The sequence below is a fragment of the Centroberyx affinis genome, unplaced genomic scaffold (assembly GCF_046629955.1).
Source record: "Centroberyx affinis isolate AG114_WGS23_722 - 3 ecotype Tasmania unplaced genomic scaffold, CSIRO-AGI_Caff_v1 ptg007921l_1, whole genome shotgun sequence".
Taxonomy (NCBI): Eukaryota; Metazoa; Chordata; class Actinopteri; order Beryciformes; family Berycidae; genus Centroberyx; species Centroberyx affinis.
In genome coordinates this window covers 2,777-22,440 of record NW_027283974.1, presented here as the reverse complement: position 1 = coordinate 22,440, position 19,664 = coordinate 2,777, and the positions used below count along the sequence as shown (strand labels likewise).

Here is a 19,664-nt window from a genome sequence, read left to right as displayed (position 1 = left end):
AAACCCCCGATTCAACCAAGGGATAGATACAGCCTCACCCAACAGCTGATTGTTACCCCCGGAACCGTGGAATCCCTCCCAACCCTCTCGACACCAGGATTTCTCACATACTCCTCCCCCCCTGTTCTCACCACTCAAGACGAGAACATGGGCGGGAGACCCGGAGTACGCCTAATCCGGCGGAGGTTTGGGTAGGTGCAACCCTGCCACCCTCACCTTTACACTCCATAAAGATCTCTTATACCATAGCATCACACCTAATCTTCCTAACCTTACCCTAAACCCGGTCAAAAAAACAAACCCAAAAAAACCCCTAAGTTAACCATGGGATCGATACAACCTCACCCAACAACCAACCCCTAACCCAACCAGAGACACTCCCCTTAAAATTCCCTCCGACACCTAACCCCAACCCAAAACCCAACCAGGGACACGTTCCTATCTGGACCAGAACCCTGAAACAACCTTACCCAGCAACCAACCCTTAACCCAACCAGTGACGCCTCTTTCAGTTCCTCCCCCTGACCTTAACGCCTAACACTAATCCTAACCTTAACCCCACCCCCACCCATACCCTAAACCCGAACCTCATTATCCTAACCTTATCCCAACCCTTAGAACCAAATCCTAGCCCCTAACCCACCAGCCTGACTCCCACCCTACCCACATTCCTCCCCTGACTATTACCCCCGGAACTATGGAATCACTCCCAACCCTCTAGACACTTTTCTCGCAAACACCCCCAAACTCCTATTTTCCTACAGTTTTCTGACTAACTAACTCCATACATGACCCAGACCCAAACTCTAATCTCAACCACTCCCTTACTGGTGCCTGAATGCAACAAAGTCACTACAGTTAGTTGAATTTCCAAAATTAGTGAAGTTAAGTTCCAGAAAAATGTCACTACCAGAGGACCAGAGAAACACACCAGCCTTTAACTTGTTTTAAAGAGGAAAGAAGTTGACTGGACACAATGTTTCTTCTAGGTTCCTTTACATGAAGTTTAAAGTCCCTTAAATCAACACCTGAGATGCTAAGAGGAGTTAGCTGAAGAGGCTGCTACAAATCACAACCAACATTCATGAGAAATGTAGTTTTTATTGATCTCTCTCTATATATAGAATACATTTAATAAACATAATTTTACACCATTAATAATATACTGTCTTTCAAGATACTTTTCCATACTTGGACTGATATACCAGGTATGCAGACTCATTTATAGCAGTATATATTTTGCAGTGCTTTCTTGGAAGATGTAAGGATATTAAAAGAATAAACAGCATAGAAGAGACAACTTGTCAATTACATCTGGAAGAATCCTTTCAATCATGCAATATACTGCAGATAACTTTGGTATAGTGTCAGTACATTGATGTCAATCAAGACAAAGCACATTAGCTCATTTAGAAAGGAAGAGAAAACGACATTTTTAACATTTTGTACTTAGATCAGGTGTCCTATGTATAAGCAATGTGCAGAGACAACTGTCCTTACTGTCCACTCTGTTGTTTATGTTCATTTTCTCTCAACATTTAATCTCCATCTGTCCACTCTGCTGTCTGTCCTGCAGGACGATTCCTCTCTTCCCATTAAAGCTTATGACGTTTTGTTGTAATCAGGTTTTCATGGGAGTTCTACCTTGTTCTCAGTGTGTGTGGGGATATTGGGGAGGGGCTCATCTACAAAAACCAAAGTCAACATGACAGTGCCATTGTGCATTTTTTTTTTTACTTTACTACTAATTACAGAGAGGCTAAAGGATAAAAAAAAACAATGAACTTGTTCTTCAGCCCACTGTAAACCTTCTCATGAAGGTATTAACCGTTTCATGGTGACAATATTTAGGGTTTGGAATACATCATGTCCATTTTTTATTCAACACAAAAATCAACCAGAACACCCAAACATAAAAATGAAACAAAAAAAGTACAACAAAATTATTTTGGATATGGGCTGCAGTCTTGTAAATCCTGCTTGTGTTTGAGATTATATTTAATAAACTTGTTTGAATGTTCCTTCAGTTAGTTAATGTAGAACAGGGAACATTTAGGTTTAGCTGCTGTGGTAAGAAATGTATTTATCAGCTACATGATTTTCAGGATGATTTCCTGCTCAGGGAAGAAATGTATTAGTGTCACCATCACTTCTTACCATTTGACAGATTTTTGTTATTCACAATGCTAATAAATACCTCAGGACTCTAGGAAGTTAATCACAAAGATTATCAACTTTAGTCACCAAAGCCTCACTTGGTACCTTACTGTAAACTACATTTTAAATGCTAGACATCGAATGCTAAATGGACAAATATGAGTCATTTCAACGGCTACTGACCGATGTTTGTGTATTTGTAAATGAGTATGTTTGTTATGCCGGTATTTTATACATGTTTCCATCTAACCCAGTCAGTTTTATACGTGGGACACCTGAGCTGACTCCATGTGGGATACAAAGAGTTAAAAGATCTTCTGTGCCAGTGTAACAGCAGTTGGACAACAGATTACTGCAGCGTGCAACAGATTAAATAGTTTTAAACTGTGATTACAGCTGGCGGTAAACCACACGCTATACAGATTATTACTGACCAACTGATATTCCAGTCAATATGTAATAAAGTTGTTTATAAAAAACATTTCCCTCATCAAACAAACTTAAAACAGTTTTTCTCTAAACTATAGAACATGAAAAGACCACAGCTTGCATTATGGCATCTCTAAGATCTAAACATGACAACACTGTTTGTAGTAAAATTACATTCAGCAATCTTGTTCAAAGTTATCGAAGAACATCAGATATCAAAGTTTCCATGTCTGTCTCGACAGGCCGATCCAGATTCTCTGGGTTTCTCCCCATTCAGAGCCGGCAACCAGCTGAACACATTCTGTGGAAACGCAGCCATATATTCACTGGAAGGTATTGCTTGGTTGTCAGTTGTCTTCTACACAGAGAAGCACAGACATTTTACAGCAGGTAAACTATTCACCTTTCACTTCACTTCCTCTGAGGAAACAGCTTCACACAAACTCAAATGAATTGTTGTTGTATCAATAATATTTTTCTTCTATTGCTAAGATTGTTTCAGTCTGGTAGATAATAATAATAATATTGTCTTGTCTTCACATCGGCAACAACAGCAAACAATCTGTTCCACATATAAACAAAATGAGTTTAAATCTCTCTCCAGTCCTCAAACGGTACTGTGGTTCTGTCTGTGGTTCTGTCCACCAGGCCCGTTACTCTGCTGTCTGGATCTTTTCTCAGTGATTTCTTCTTAAAAACAAAGTGACATTAAAGCTTCATTGTTTTGTATCAGTCAGTCAGTAATAAAAGACTCCAGCAGCTCTGGGTTAGGGTTAGCAGGATCCAGCAGGGTTCGGGTTCAGGGTTAGCAGGGTCCAGCAGGGTTTGGGTTTAGGGTTAGCAGGGTCCAGCAGCTCTGCAGCCTGGGAGTTACACACTTCATCACTTTTATACAAACTACTGAAACCCACTTGGGACGGACAAAAGTTTACCTACAGAACCTGACAGAAGCTCTTATTGAAACCCATTAGTTAGCTTGAAGGACAGAAATGCTCACTAACAGAACCTGACAGCAGCTGATATTTAAATAAGTTTATAAATAAATTAGTTTGAAGGACTTGTACACGTGACAGAAGCTCTTATTGCGCCATTACAACAGACCCTGGACCTTCTAAACCAAACCAACAGTCTGGTGTTATAACATGAAAGGAAAGCTTTCCCAGCATGCCCTTCAGCAGCGTCCCATGACTCTCTCAGACAATCAGAAACTTTAACTTTCACTGTCCAAGTACAGCAGCGTTGTCATGCCAACTAGGGAGTAAGGAGAGGATGGTGATGTCAGAGGAGGCTCTGGTGACATCAACACCCTCTCCTCAATTCTCCTCCTAGCTTGGAGGTCACGCTATGAAAACTGAAATTAAACAAAAATATATATTTACACTGATTATGTTTTCAACTTACAGAGCTTATTTTCCTTCAATACAAAATACCCAATAATAACAATAATATACTCAATGGTAAATCATATGAAAATTATATTTTATATATATATATCTTAAGATAAAGACAATGTTGAGAGAAAGGCAGCCTTCTCATCTCCCTAACAGCTGTTTACTGTACATTTACAGTATTACTGTACATCGTACCATAAAACACAGACATGCAAAATGCTTCGAACCAGCTTCAGACTAGCTCTCCATAGACCCTTATATAACCCTAACCCTTACATGTCCATTCATATACTTAAGTGTTCAAGTGAGCTACAGTTGGTCTTTTTAATGGATTTTTACAATGTCATTATATTAACATGGTTTAACATCAAGACCAATAAAGAGCCACAATCAAAAGCTGACTTTTGGTCACCTGGTTTTGATGATAAATCTGTTAAAATGTAGAGTCAACAGCAAAAGGTCCGTTAGCCCCGTGTCCAAAGACTTTAAAATGACTGACTTTAGCTCTGGAACAATACTTGGTCTTGTCACTGAACATTAATTGCCCCTAAAAACCACTCAGACATTCATGCAGAGAACATGAAGGCTCCTCTCATGCTGTTGTCCTGAAGGTCTTGAGGGTTAGGGTTCCCTACTGAACTGATGAATCCCTGCTTGATTCCACCCAGCTTCAATTAAACCAGTTTGTTTTACATCAGTAGTGATGTACAGTGTGTTTTTGTGGAAGTAATGATGACCTGCATTTGATTTATACAATTTATTATGACCTATGGGATTTATAGCTTTGCCTTTTTTCTGGATCCTCCAATCACAGCTTGGCAGCTGATCTTAGGTCCATTGCAGACTCCAACCAAGGCACGCTTATGCTAATGCAAGTTCTTGACCTGCACTAGCTGTCTGCTGACACAGCACACACACATCCAGCAGCTTCCTCCAGCTCTGTCTGAGGTAATACTGCATTTATCCACCAGGGAGTGTAAAGCCTCTAGTCTTGAGCATGAAATATTATATTATCTGGAGCACTGCCCTATGAGCAGAGGGTTTAAAATGGCTTCTGTAGAAGAATGTGTACTTTGGTACGTTCTCCATAGCCGCCAAAAGAAAATGTTCTTGCCAGATCAGCCAGCGTCTCTTCTGACTGTGCCTCCACCATTTTCATTAGTTTACAGAGAAAAATTATTTATTCTTTTGTATTTACTCAATTAGCAGTAATTTTGATTTAGTGTCCCTACTTGAAATGACATTGCAGCAGACGTTCGTGTCATTACAAATTTTGAACTACACACTTTGCTCCACATTAATGTGAGAAACGCTCCTTGTGTTGCCCTTTGCGTTGTTGCACTCGTTGCTAACGAATGATGTGTAACGGGCCTTACTTAACCTGCAAGTTTTATCTCAGTTGGACAATCATGCTGTTGGTTTCTATGGAAAGCACTTGAGTTTTTGGGCTTAAAAGATGCGGGAACAGTAAAGTGACACCAGATACCTTGCCCATGTAGATTGTGTTACCTTTTACACTTTTCCTAAATCCAGAATGGGTTTGCTCAAATGTCAGAATTTGATTTGGCCATGCAGAAACCCTCACCATCAACTACATACAAAAACTATTACAAAGGACAGCTAAATCTGCTGAAAGTCACTTGTACAGTTTGATTGACAGACAGGTTGTACAGATACTATCTGATATGGCTTTACCAAGAAATTTGGGCACTGTATTCATCTTAGTCTACAGTCCAAAGATATTTTCTTATTAAACTATCCATAGCTGACTAGATAGCTGACTTTCTAACTAACCCAGTTGTGTAATAACAATATTAAATGGTGATATTTGTATCTTCAGTCTCCAAAAAAACAACTAATGGAACTTCTCCCTCTTGCATTGCAAGCAGAATGATTTGGCCTCAATTTTCCTTTTTGTTTTACCACCATAGGTAATTATATATTTTTACGTCTGGGTGATGATGCTCCCTGATAGCTTGCAAGGCTTCCGCCATGTTCCAGCCAGCAGGATGTGACAAAGTTTGTCCAGCATAGCAACAGTAACCAAGGGTGGGCAAAGTTTAGGATGGTCAACTAAGTCTTCATGTATGTACACTGCCAGTCAAAAGTTTGGTCACACCACATTTTTCTTTAGTTTTACTATTTTCCACATTTTAGAATAGTAAAGACTCAAAACTATGAAATAACACAAATGGAATTCTGCAGCGACCAAAAAAAGTGTTAAATCAAAACTATCTTATATTTTAGATTCTTTGCCTTGATGGAAAGGCAAAGGCTTTGGAAAGACATTCATACATAGGATCAACTTCACTATTTATATTTGACTAAGAAACTAATTTCAAACATTTAGATCAAAATGGTTTTAAGAGAATGAGGAACACAGAACAATCAGTCAAGGTGTCCCCGAACTTTTGACTGGTAACGTATCTACATGGAAATATGAACTGTCGGTAGCACTGAAGCAGGTTCTGTTCGGTGGAAAGCGGGTTAACACTTTGCTGTTCAAGTCCTCCTGACAACAGTCTTCAAGTTTAATACCAACCAGCTGCCATTCCAACCTGCTTGCTTCACATTAACAGTTAACTACTATAATACTGCTGCTCTGAATACAACATCCATCCAGCTGGAATATCAGGATCAGGGGTTAGGGTTAAGGGTCAGGATTAGGTTTCAGGGTTAGGGGTCAGGGTTCAGGTCTACTTTGTCTTGCACTACATCTTCCTTCTAAATGTCCTAAACTATAGACTTGTTAAAGCGAAAGTAGGGAACAAGTCAAGCAGGAGTCTTGGTAGAAGATAAGAATCTGTTTTAGCTCTGCTGTGAAAATGGAAGACAGAATTCACATCTCATCTTAAACATGTCTTCTCTTTTTTGACCTCTTAAACGTGTGTTCATTCATTCATTCATTCATACATAACTGAGCTAGGGTCCTGTCTGTCTCAGCTCCCCACTCATAACTGAATATTCAAATGAAAACAGCTGGAGGGCTGATGCCATTATTAACATACTTCACTTCTATTGGTAAGATGTTCCCAATCTGCCTGCAGTCATGGCTGCTCATATTCATTATTGCATCTGAAAGTACAGCCTGAAAACTATGACTGATTCATCTCAATCAACAGACAGACAGAGGGCAATCTGGTGGCTTGGTGTGTGTGTGTGTGTGTGTGTGTGTGTGTCCCATGTAAACAGCAGGGATGTCATGTCAACAATAACTCATCATTTCAGTCCTGATGAAAATTCATTTTTTCCCTGATTGTACTTCCTGTTTGTCATCAGCTTTATGGGAGTTCCACTGCTCTTCTTGCAGAAAAAAAACATCCATCCTCATTGTATTTCCTTTCATGATCCCTCGTCGCCTCCTCCTCGCCTCCTTGTCTCCTCCTCCTATTCAGCTGACTCTTCCTTTCTGTCCACATTCCTGTTTCTCTCAGAAGAGCAGACTCTGTCTCCTGGATAGACTGTTAACTGGAGGAAGAGAGAGAGATACAGCTTTTATTCTATAGTAAGAATAATAACAATAATAAAGCCGCAAGCGGCGATTGAGGGGTCCAAGCACAATTTGATAAGACAGACAGATAGACAAAACATTACAGAAGGTAGAAAGACACACACAAAAAATAACATGTTGTGAAGTTCGGACATGCAGTCTAACACCGGCTTTTGTGTTGGCCTGTGAGTTCTGTCAAGTTCATCTTTTCATATGGTCATTTGTCCAAAAATTAGAAACTTAAGACATTATGCTTAGTTATCACAAGGTTAGTGGTGTGAGGAGACAGCGTTACCCATGGGATTTGAACCCATGATCTTTTGCACGGTAGACCTATTCATTAACCATTAGGCTACTGAGTCCACAGGGGGGCAATGGAGGGAGCACAAAAAAATAGGGCCAAGTAATGAGACTGTCCAAGCGATAGGCTATTTAGAGCCTTAGAGTATTTTAACTATGGTCAACTATGGTTACAATACCACCAAATGTTGCATGCTACCTCAGAATTGACCTGTGTACATATGTACCAAATTTGTTTAAGGTTGGCCAACAACTTCCTGACTTATGGCAATTTTTGTATATTAGGCCTTGTCTACAAATTTTGAAAGCCAGTTGTAGCAAAACGGTATGGACTATCAAAACTACTACTACTCTACTGCTAATACTACTCGATAACTTTTGTGCAGGACAGTCCAGACATGCTGTGAGCGAAAATTGGTGAAGATTGGACAAAATATGTAGGAGAAGAAGTTTTGGACAAAATTCAACATGGCAGAAAACCTTGTGGGCTGAAGTGGGCGGGGCCTATATGGATAGATGTGACTTGGCCCAAGGAATCCAGCAATCAAGGAATTTTGTTCCTATGATCTACAGTCACAGAGTTATGGCCTTTCAAAATTTGAAATGTTGCTATAGCGCCCTCTATAGGCGAAATGACACCAATTTTTTTATATTAGTTGAGACTACATACCTGCACACGTGCACCAAGTTTGGTTACCATTGGACAATGCGTTCCTGAGTTTTTGTGAAATAGGCCCCACCCACGACAGTTGACCAAACTTTGGAAGTCGATTATATGAAAACGGTGTGGAATATCAAAAAGCTGCTCAATAACTTTTGTGCAGAACAGTCCAGACATGCTGTGTCGCAAATTTGGTGACGATTGGACACCAGGAGTAGCGAAAAAACAGTTTTGTACAAAATTCAAATGGGTGGCTCCTATATGGATGGATGCAGAATGAACCAAGGAATCCAGGGAAAGTGGAATTTTGATTGTGGCCCATATGGTTCAGAAGTTATAGGCCAAAAGGTAAAGTTGCTTGCTATAGCGCCACCATGAGGCCAATTGACTTGGGTTTCGTTGCCTGAGTAGTGGCTGAGACTTTGGACCTATCAGCCAAGTTTGGTCGCTGTAGCTCTTACGGTTTCTGAGATCCAGATACTTTTACGGCAGAAGAACAAGAAGAAGAAGCGGAATAATAATCCTAACAAAAACAATAGGATTCCCAGCACTACGTGCTTGGACCCCTAATTAATTATAATAATGACAAGAGGTGTGCTGATCACACTGACTGGAATCAGACTCTTTACAGGTGCAGTGACACTCAACAGAAGATAATCATCAGAAAACATTGAAGTTTTAATCCCTAATACTTTAACTGGCAGTACTGTACCCAGGTAGGAATATGTTAATGTAGTAGTACTGTGTGTGTTCACAGTACTGCGTCAATGTAGTAGTACTGTGTGTGTTCACAGTCCTGTACAGAAGTACTACTTTGTGTGTAGTAGTACAGACAGTACTGTACAGAGGTAGTACTGTGTCTATGTAGTAGTACTGTGTGTGTTAACAGTACTGTACAGAGGTAGTACTGTGTAGCACTACTGTGTGTGTTCATGCACTCTAACCCCCAGGCTTCTCTGCAGCCATCAGCCATGCAGGAAATGTTTCCTTTTCAGTGAAAGCTTTCAACTTGTGTCGGGTATGGCGGCATTTCCATGGCAAAACTTGCAAGACTAAGTGAGACCTTGTGCACGAGCAAGTGCCCATGCAAGGAAACAAGAAGTGCCCATGCAAGGAAACAAGAAGTGCCCATGCAAGGAAATGATCCCATGGCGGTCCAGCGCTCGGTGGTCTGTTCTGTGAGCTTCAGCCTGACTGTTGTTGCTTCTAGACTCTTACAGAAATCTGACAACCTGACTCGTTGAGAAGGTGCAGACAAGGTGCTCATGGCAGAGGTCTTCAATCGCAATTTCATCACATCTGGGTTCTTATTTGATTCTACCAACTCCCCCAGGCCCCCAATTCTGTTAGCCTGTCTGAAGCTGTGACTTTACACAGTGCCATTCCATCTTCAGTACATTCTTTCAGTTTTCGTACTATCACTGAGGATGAAGTGCTGGATGAGCTACTTATGCTAGACCATAAAAAACCATCTGGCTCTGATGACCTTACTATTTCATGGTTGCTGCTCCCATAATTGCTGCCCCAGTTTCTTATCTCGTCAATCTATCCATTCAAACTGCTGAAATCCCTTGTTCTTGGAAAGCTGCTATTGTTTTACCTTTGTTTAAAGGGGGTGATCAGACTGATCCTAATTGTTACAGGTAAATTTCTATCTTGCCTTGTATATCTAAGATTTTGGAAGAAAGTATAAATAGGCAACTAACATCATATCTTGACACTTTTAGTATTATCTCTGGTATGCAATCTGGTTTCCGGTCTGGGCATGGCTGTGTCACTGCAACTCTTAAGGTCCTCAATTACATTATTACCACTCTTGATTCCAAACAACATTGTGCAGCAATTTTTATTGATCTAGCAAAAGGTTTTGACACAGTAGATCACTCGATTCTCAGAGACAGACTTGGTAACATTAGTGTCAACTACCATTCCTTAGCCTGGTTCTCCTGCTATTTGTCTGGTAGAACCCAGTGCGTTAAATCAGAACACCACGTGTCGCAGCCCTTGCCTGTTACTAAAGGTGTACCTCAAGGCTCTATCCTTGGCCCCACTCTGTTCTCCTTATACATAAATAACATTGTCAGTATAGTAGGAAAGTCAAAGATTCTTTTGTATGCAGATGATACAGTTTTATATTCAGTTGGACCTTCCCCTGATGCTGTTTTGCGCTCTCTTCAAGACAGCTTCAATAGTATACAGGTGGCTTTCTCTGGTCTTAACCTTGTTTTGAACACATCTAAAACAAAAGTTATGTGGTTTGGTAGGAAGCCTGTTATCCCGCCTTGTTTGACTATGGCGATGTCATTTACAGACATGCAAGCAAGAATAACCTTGAACGCCTTAATGTTTTGTGCCACTCAGCAATTAGCTTTGCCACAAACGCCCCCTATACAACACATCATTGTGACTTATACACCTCTGTTAATTGGCCATCGTTACACATTCGACGAGAGATTCATTGGCTTACACTTATTTACAAAACCCTCATTGGTCTGACTCCTCCCGGTTTAGGGTCGAAAGATGATGATATTGAGAACGGGTCGGGCGGGTGCGGGTCAAATGGGCTACACACACAGTATACACACACAATGTAATTCTAGACTAAATTTCAATGGGTTTTACATTTAATTAACGGAGTAAACTTCTCCAATCTCCAGCTGGTTTATCCCGCCATCCATACATTATATTCTGCGCACACTGCACAGTGCAGCACTAAGTATTAGGCTACCTTAGTGACACGAGTCTTTGGAAAATTACCTGGTTTCCTGTATCTTTTTTTTTTCGGGTTGCGGATCTGGTTCGGGTCATTGTTTTATGTGTATGAAAACGGGTCGGTCAGGTTCGGATATGTTTATGTGTCGGGTCGGACGGTCGCGGGTTGGAAAAAACCTGACCCGCACATCCCTACTGCTCACCATATCTCGCTAGAAGTTCCCTGTGCTAATACTTCTTTTGGCGAGTCCTCCTTCCAATTAGCTGCTTCCAGCAACTGCAATGAGCTGCAAAAGACTTTGAAACTGGACAAACTTATCTCCCTCACTACTTTTAAGGACTCTATTGCAGAGATGTTCACACACACCTGCAACTGCCATCCAGCCCTTTAACTTCCAAACAAATTTGACTGTTCTGCTTGTAATTTTATTTGGTTGTTTGTTTGGTGTGTGTTTTGATTATTTCCCAGTTCCCATACTGTGTTGGGTTTCTCTGCCTCTGCGATGTATGTAACATTTGTGTCTGATAGTCTCATTAGTCTTATCTGGATGTTTTTTGTTAAATTTCTTTTGCTTTTCTTTTATTACCTTTTTTTTGTTTGTTTTGTCCCCCTTTCCCCTAACCCTTCGAGAGGTCCTTCTGTCCTCTTGCCAGGCCGTCGTTGTAAATAAGAATTTGTTCTTAATTGACCTGCCTGGTTAAATAAAGGTTAAATAAAAAAAACAAAGTTGAAAGGAGGCTTCCTGTGACGGAGCCACACTGAAAGTCACTGAGTTCTTCAGTTCGGCCCGTTCTGCTGCCAGTGTTTGTCTGTTATACCTGTCAGCAATAAGTGCAGCTGAAATAACCAAATCCACTAATTAGAAGGGGTGTCCGCATACTTTTGGCCATGTAGTGTACATATTAAGTTGGCAAGGAGCGAGTGTGATTGAGAGGGATTCTGCTGCTAATTAATGGAGCGTCTGATGAAGTTCAATAATAGTTTCTAATATTCTGATCAGAGCATGTGAGCAGAGTTGAGCCATGAAACATTTTGCTCATTGCTCATAGTGCAACGCTCCACTGAGCCGCTCTTTTGCTATAGAGTGTACTATAGATTATAGACTGTACTACTGACTGTAATATAGACTACTACAGACTGTACTAGCGACTGTACTACAGACTGTACTATAGACTATAGACTGTACTATAGACTATAGACTGTACTACAGACTGTACTATATACTACAGACTGTACTATAGACTGCACTATAGACTGTTTTGTCCTCTCACAAATGTAGCCTATCATTTTAAGTTTGGTGTCACCTATATGCATCAATGAAAGACAATTATCTTTATCGTAATTTAGCAAAGCCCTTCTTATAAGATAAGACAAGATAAGATATTGATCCCCTTTCAGGAGGAGGACACTGTGCTGTATGTGCACATGATGCTACATGGAAAGGCTGGGTTGGTGTGCAAGAAATAAACTTTAATGTAATAGTTCACCTCAAAATGTAAATTCTGTCATTTACTCATCCTGTTATCTGTTCTGATCTCTTTCTGTAAAACAAAATATACTGTGTGCTTATGTAAGCATGAACTAACCAATTTCAACCAATAATATCATGACATCCACCCATCAATCATTCTTCAACCTCTAGCTAGCCACACCAGTCATATACAACCGCACTTCACCATTTCTGGGTCGTAGCTGACAGAGCAATATGGAGAGAGAGAGGAAGAGATGTGTGTTTGGATATCAGTGGGCAAAAACTTTGTTTTCATTTCCAAAACAATGTGGCTGAGGTCTAATTCATTCATCTCTCCCTTGTCCTCCTGATCTAACAACAGGTGAGGGAGGTGTGTGTGGAGCCAACAGTCCTTTGTAGCTCAGCTTCTCTCTGTAGCTCTGTATCACGCTAAACTCTAAGCCCCGCCCACTGTTTAGCGGTCCAATCAAATGCGAAGGATTTGATTTAAATCCTTCTTGTAACTGTACACCGCTCAAATTATCCGTTTCACTGGGAAATACATCACAGGACAGAAGCTAAAGACGCTCTAACTTCCGTTTCAGTGGGACTTTAAGAGCAGAGGTCTTACCCAGCCAGCGTCACAGTGTGAAGGCAAAGCCCTATGATGCATGGGTGTACATACTGAAAAAGGCAACATCTGACAACAAATTGTACATGTTAGCTGGATTGCTACTTCATTAGCACCCAGCTGCAGACCCGGAGAAGCCCCTGGCTAGGCAAGGCGAGGTTTGGGATAGGGGTTCGGGTGACTGCTATGAAGCCAGGGCTTCTCCGGGGCTGCAGCAGGACCCTACTGTAACTGCTGATTTCGGGGGTTGCTTTTATTCTTTCCAGTCTAGGGTGCACCTGCGACTAGCAACTAGCAACTGCGAGGCATGATGTTAAAATATATGGCCACTTACTAAACTAAAATCTTTGCTATCACTTCTGGGAACTCCGATTACTAACTAACTAACATGAACTGAGTGGCTACTGGTAGCCTTTCTGCCCCTGAGATGCATGGAGACTCATGTATAGTCACCGACAAGGAAGCTACTAAATGGTAAAAAGCAGAAATGGAGCTAAGTGAGGAGGATTTTAACAAGTTTACTGCTGTTGTGGAACGCGTATCTGGAATAGATGTTCTGGCTTGTTTGCCCGGAGGATTTGGGAACAGTCTGATATACCAGGCCGGGCGACGCTGAGCTCCACGTTGCAAAAACGCTGAGATGACACTGAGGCTTAAAGCTCCGCCCCCTCAACCGTGATTCGTCTGGATTCAGACCCTTGATACAATATCAAGGGTCTGGTGGCGTCTGCCTAACCCACCTGAACACCTGACGCCTGCCTGGCGTCTCCATTGAGAGTGAGGTGTTTGATGGCTTGTTTCTCCTTAATTTTGGCACTTTCCACCCTTCATACACACACACTATTCCAGTTATACTGCAGTGGGCCTGTTAGAGTGTGGTGTGTGTGTGTGTGTGTGTGTGTGTGTGTGTGTGTGTGTGTTACCAGAGTCAGACTGGGGCGGCCTGACTGCTTCTTTTTCCAGTTGAATATCTGACAGACTGAAGATGGACGTTGCTGAAATACAAATCGGAATATTACACATTTAACAGTATTATTCCATGTATGTGTGTGTGCGCGCGTGTGTGTGTGTGTGTGTGTATACATACTATCTGGCAGGGTTAGTATTCTGTTTCCCAGGTTAGTGAAGTAGCGATGCCTCATAGACTCTTCTGCTGAGATCCTCTTCTTCCCCTCAAACTGAACACACACACACACACACACACACACGCACACGCACACACACACACACACACAGCTCCAGTGAATATTACAGTTCCAAATTAGACAAAGGATATCAACAGTAGACAGACATTAACAGTAGGATACTGACAGTAGACATATTTTTTAGTATTATTTATTATCCCCAATGGAGCAATTTGATTTACAGCAAGCAGTTACAATACACAAAAAACATCAAGGGAACATAACCACATATTACAAAAACACAGACAGTATCACACAATATCAATATATATTATATAATTATATTATATAATGTTTATATTTATATATATTTGGTTATACATAAGCAGGAAGCCGCCTGACTGACTGTAACCCTCGTACAGTTATTCCACTCCTACCTTCTCCTTTCTGTTCCTGTTTCATAACTGTGCTTTGTTTATGTTTTGTTTAGGATCAGTAGGGTTATGGTTAGGTCCAATGTGAACAGTTACTAGATCTTTTTTGTGTTTACATTGTGATATAAGCTGAAAACTGAAACCACTACACATCTGTAAATCCTTCTTGTCTTTCAAATAAAAATAGAAACAACAGAGTCACTTTTATAGTCAGGATATTGTAATGAGAAGAAAGGTGTTTACTGACCTGTAGTAACTTGGACAAGAGCTCCACTCCTTCACTGTCCAGCCTGGAGACACACACACACACAACACACACACACACACACACACACACACACACACACACACACATACACACACACACACACACACACACACACACACCACACACACACACACACACAGATACATTTATTTCTGCATGGCACCTTCTACAATTAACCCTCTTAGTAACTGTCATGTTTCTTCTCTTACACTAACAGCAATGAAATGAGTTGAGCCACAAGAAACAGTTTAGGTTTCTTTACTGTTCAAGTGCAAATTCAATCACAAGGGTATCACTCCGCTGACGTATCACTCCGCTGATGTATCACTCCGCTGACTTATCACTCCACTGACTTATCACTCCAGTGACTTATCACTCCGCTGATGTATCACTCCGCTGACTTATCACTCCGCTGACGTATCACTCCGCTGACGTATCACTCCGCTGACTTATCACTCCAGTGACTTATCACTCCGCTGACGTATCACTCCGCTGACGTATCACTCCGCTGACTTATCACTGCGCTGACTTATCACTCCAGTGACTTATCACTCCGCTGACGCATCACTCCGCTGACGTATCACTCCGCTGACGTATCACTCCGCTGACGTATCATTTAGCCTGATGACCATTGTATCACTTAACAAAAAGTAATGCCAAATGCCTACTCTAAATACTGAAATAATGTATTTTTTTTCCAAATACAACAGTAAGGACAAACCAAAACAGCTGTAACCCTTATGACACAAGTAATACATTTGACTGTGTGTGTGTGTGTGTGTGTGTGTGTGTGTGTGTGTGTGTGTGTGTGTGTGTGTACCTGGGTGTGTGGTTGCTCAGTCTCTCAGCTCGGTAGTGAGGATAGTTATAGGAGATAAACTCTTCATTAGAGCTGATCCCAGGCCAGCTCTCCTCTGTAGGAGTACCTACACACACACACACACACACACACGCACACACACACACACACACTTAGTTTGTATATTTTCTACCTCCGTTAAATTCCTTCCATATGAAAGATCCACAGCATTATTTTAAAATAAAAAACGTTTTTGACAGGAGAGCAGAAGACAAAGAAAGAAAGAAAAAGCTCCTGCACACCATCTACACATCAGTCATTACTGTTATTACACCAGATTAGTATCATTCCCTTAAATTTCTTGAAAATCCTGTGACGGCAACTCTCTCTCTGCGTCTCTCTCTCTCTGCGTCTCTCTCTCCCTGCGTCTCTCTCTCTGCGTCTCTCTCTCTCTCTTACCCAGCAGCTTGAAGATAAAGTGAAGCTCCTCCTCCACGGTGGAACCAGGAAACAGAGGTCGACCTGTCGACATCTCATAGAATATACAGCCCACCCCCCTGCAGACAGACAGGTAGACAGACAGGTCAGAAAATATACGGCCCACCCCCCTGCAGACAGACAGATAGACAGGTCAGAAAATATACGGCCCACCCTCCTGCAGACAGACAGGTAGACAGACAGACAGCTCACAGTAGTAGTCTAGTAGTACTATAATAATAACTTCCCACTTGTCTGTGCAGCCTAGTCTGTGCTGCCCAGTAGGATGTCCCATTACTACAAAGGGTTCTATATAGTACCACAAAATAGTTCATACTAGTACAGCACAGAACCATAGCACAGAACCCTTTTGGTGCTATAAAGAATTGTTTTAGGACCAATATTAAAAGAACCTTTTAAGATCCTCACTGGGCTTTCTCTGATTTGTTTTTATTTGAACAAATCGGAGGGTTCTTTATGAAGCTAGTTTTGTTTTAATAATAAATGTAGAAAACAAGATTTCCAAATGTCCATCGTGTCTTGTAAACAAGCATAAGAATTAAACCTCCCTTGGGTATCTGCTGCTATGACATCATGAGTTCATATCAAATCACAATAGTTCATATCAATTTCTCAAAGATATAATATTAGATATGTTTCAGAGGCTGTTGTCAAAATCTCTTCCTATATTGTTTGTTACATCAGCTTGTTTACCATCAGCTGAGGTAATATAGAGTAAGTAAGAGAGGAGGAGGAGAGGAGGAGAGGAGGAGAGGAGGAGGAGAGGAGAGGAGGAGAGCCCCTGCTGTTACGGGGCTAAAAACTGCCAAAGGCACAAAAGTGAATCAAAAAAATCTCTCTGTCTGTATTGACTAACAAACAGAAGCAAAGCTGTATAGCAACCCAAGCAGTACAGTTATGTTTGGTTACAAAATTCAGGCTTTCCTGCCTCTACCTGTATCCAATGGCAACGAGATAAACATCTCAGCATGTCCAACTGCATGCTATGTCTCTTTTTGGTAATATATTTTGTAATATTTTAGTAATTTTAATGATATTTCAGCGTATAAACATTGAATGAATGCCACAAACACCAACTTTCTACTGTGACTCATTTTATAAAGACGTAGACCAGCTGCCACTATTTAAATGGCCTTCTGAGTTTATTACTTTCACTTAAAAGTTGCAGTACGGAAGCACTGTGCATAAATGCTAACAGCTAAGCTAACCGTACCTACGGAGAAGTCTCACCAGTTACCAGTCTCACTTTGACAGATCTTCCTCCTGCTGAAGGTCACATGTCCCACAATGACAAGTGAGGCAGGTAGCAAGTTCACGAGTTTAACATGTTTACTAGTTTAACAAGTTTACTCTTTTAACAAGTTCAGTAGTTTAAAAGTTTACTAGCTTAACAAGTTTAACATGTATAACACTTTTACTAGTTTAACACGTTCACTAGTTTAACAACTTTGCTAGTTTAACAAATTTACTAGTTTAACAAGTTTACTCACTCGCTCACTTCATCGATTCCACCATTATGAGAAAATGTTCAGGAATGGGAGGGAGAAAGCATCGCTTTTAAACAGCGAGGGAGACGAGCTAGTTTTAAAAAAATGAAAAGCTGCTGAATTGAGGGGGAGGAGCTTCGATCAGGAGCAGAATCTGACAACAAGCTTTAGAAAAGAGGAGAAAACAGCAACACAGCTGGATACTGGTTTCCATCATTATGTCTCAATGAAATCTCAACACAGCAACATGAGCTTCAGGATTGGTTAGAAGGGCTGATATTGCTTATTCCAGGTTTAACAATACACTAATTTTCACAAGCATCTGTAATCAAAATACATTATTTTCTAGGTAATGTAAAGGAATACAATAATACGTAAAGTATTGTGTTACTACCCAACCTGTGTAATCTGTGCTGCTCAGTAGGATATCACTGTACCACTACTACCACTACCACTACTAATATTATTACTACTAGTACCAATACTAATACTAGTATTCCAGTAACAACTTACCACATGTCTATCTGTGTAGAATAATCTGTGCTGCCCAGCAGGATGTCTGGTGGACGATACCACAAAGTCACCACCTCATTGGAGTAGGTCTTAGTAGGGATGGACTTGGCCCGGGCCAAACCTAAAACACACAGACTGGATTAACCCAGGCTACATCAGTGTGTATTATGTACTGCATTCTACATACACACATATACATTAGGGGTGTCGATTCTAAATCAAAAATCGATCCAAATGAGCATTCAATTTCGACCTTCGAAATCACAAGCAGGTTCGCAATTCTCCCAGTATTTTTTTTTCTTTCCACCCCTTCCTACTTGCACACGTCCGAAAAAAAAAAAAAAAAAAAAATTTCAATGACGACACAGCGTAGCTGCTAATTAACGAGCTCACCGGTAGCCTGCAGCTGCGTTACTTTTCGAGACACCATCCCACCAGCGCAGCACCCACTGGGGGACCGCCCATTGTTCTGAGGGCCCATTATTCCGAAACCCCAATAGTCCGAAAAATGTCCCATTGGACCGAAAGTCCATTTGTCCGACAGCCAAGCGCCCATTGCTCCGAAAATACACACTCTCCCTGCAGTTGGAAAGATTCATGGCCTGCAATCAGTCGGTCCTGCTGCCTCCTGATGTTTCACACCCTCTTTCCCCCCGGTTGATTGGGAGCATCTGTGTATATATACGGCTGTCAGAACTGACGTTCGGTAACTTACCAACTACACCACTCGACTGCTCCAAACATCAGACCATGTGCGTCCATGAAGAAAACATGAGTAGCTTGTTCTTCTTAGGGGATTAAGCCTCACTACTATCTTAATATCACTGCTGCATAGAACGCTGCAGAATTCCAACCAGAGAAGCAGGATTGTAGAGTAAATATCCGACCGTGAGGTCCGACAGCCAGCTTCCTCCGTTGCACCCGAGAAGGTCCGATGATGTCATTCTGCATAATAATTAGCCATGTGCTTCTGTTTGTTGGAGAAACAATGGAAGATTTAGTGTGAACAATGGACAGATAAAGAAGGATAAATTTGCCTCAGAGTAGATTCATTTCATTATAATTATTATTTGGAATGTTTGTTTAAATTATCTTTCTAACTACAGGGAGAGTGTGTATTTTCAGAGCAATGGGCGTTTGTTTTCGGGATAACAGGTTGTCGGACAAATGGGCTTTCGGTCCAATTGGACATTTTTCGGACTATTGGGGTTTCAGAATAATGGGCTGTCGGAACAATGGCATGGCACCCACTAACAATGGCATAGCTGTCAGTGCTGAAAAAAAAAATGTTTAAATCGAAAATCAAATCGAATCGTGAC

At 41.1% G+C, this 19,664-nt stretch overlaps 1 protein-coding gene across 1 annotated transcript; it reads right to left on the bottom strand.

The window, feature by feature from the left end:
* Positions 1-1,102: 1,102 nt before the first annotated feature.
* On the bottom strand, positions 1,103-18,826 carry LOC139639911 (cyclin-dependent kinase 16-like). Its single transcript, XM_071514064.1, has 8 exons — positions 18,739-18,826; positions 18,346-18,466; positions 16,307-16,404; positions 15,869-15,974; positions 15,028-15,070; positions 14,310-14,400; positions 14,146-14,217; positions 1,103-7,445 (listed from the first exon to the last, which is right to left on the bottom strand). The coding sequence occupies exons 1-8, from the start codon at positions 18,824-18,826 to the stop codon at positions 7,408-7,410; spliced, it is 657 nt and encodes a 218-aa protein (XP_071370165.1). The 3' UTR covers positions 1,103-7,407.
* Positions 18,827-19,664: the final 838 nt, after the last annotated feature.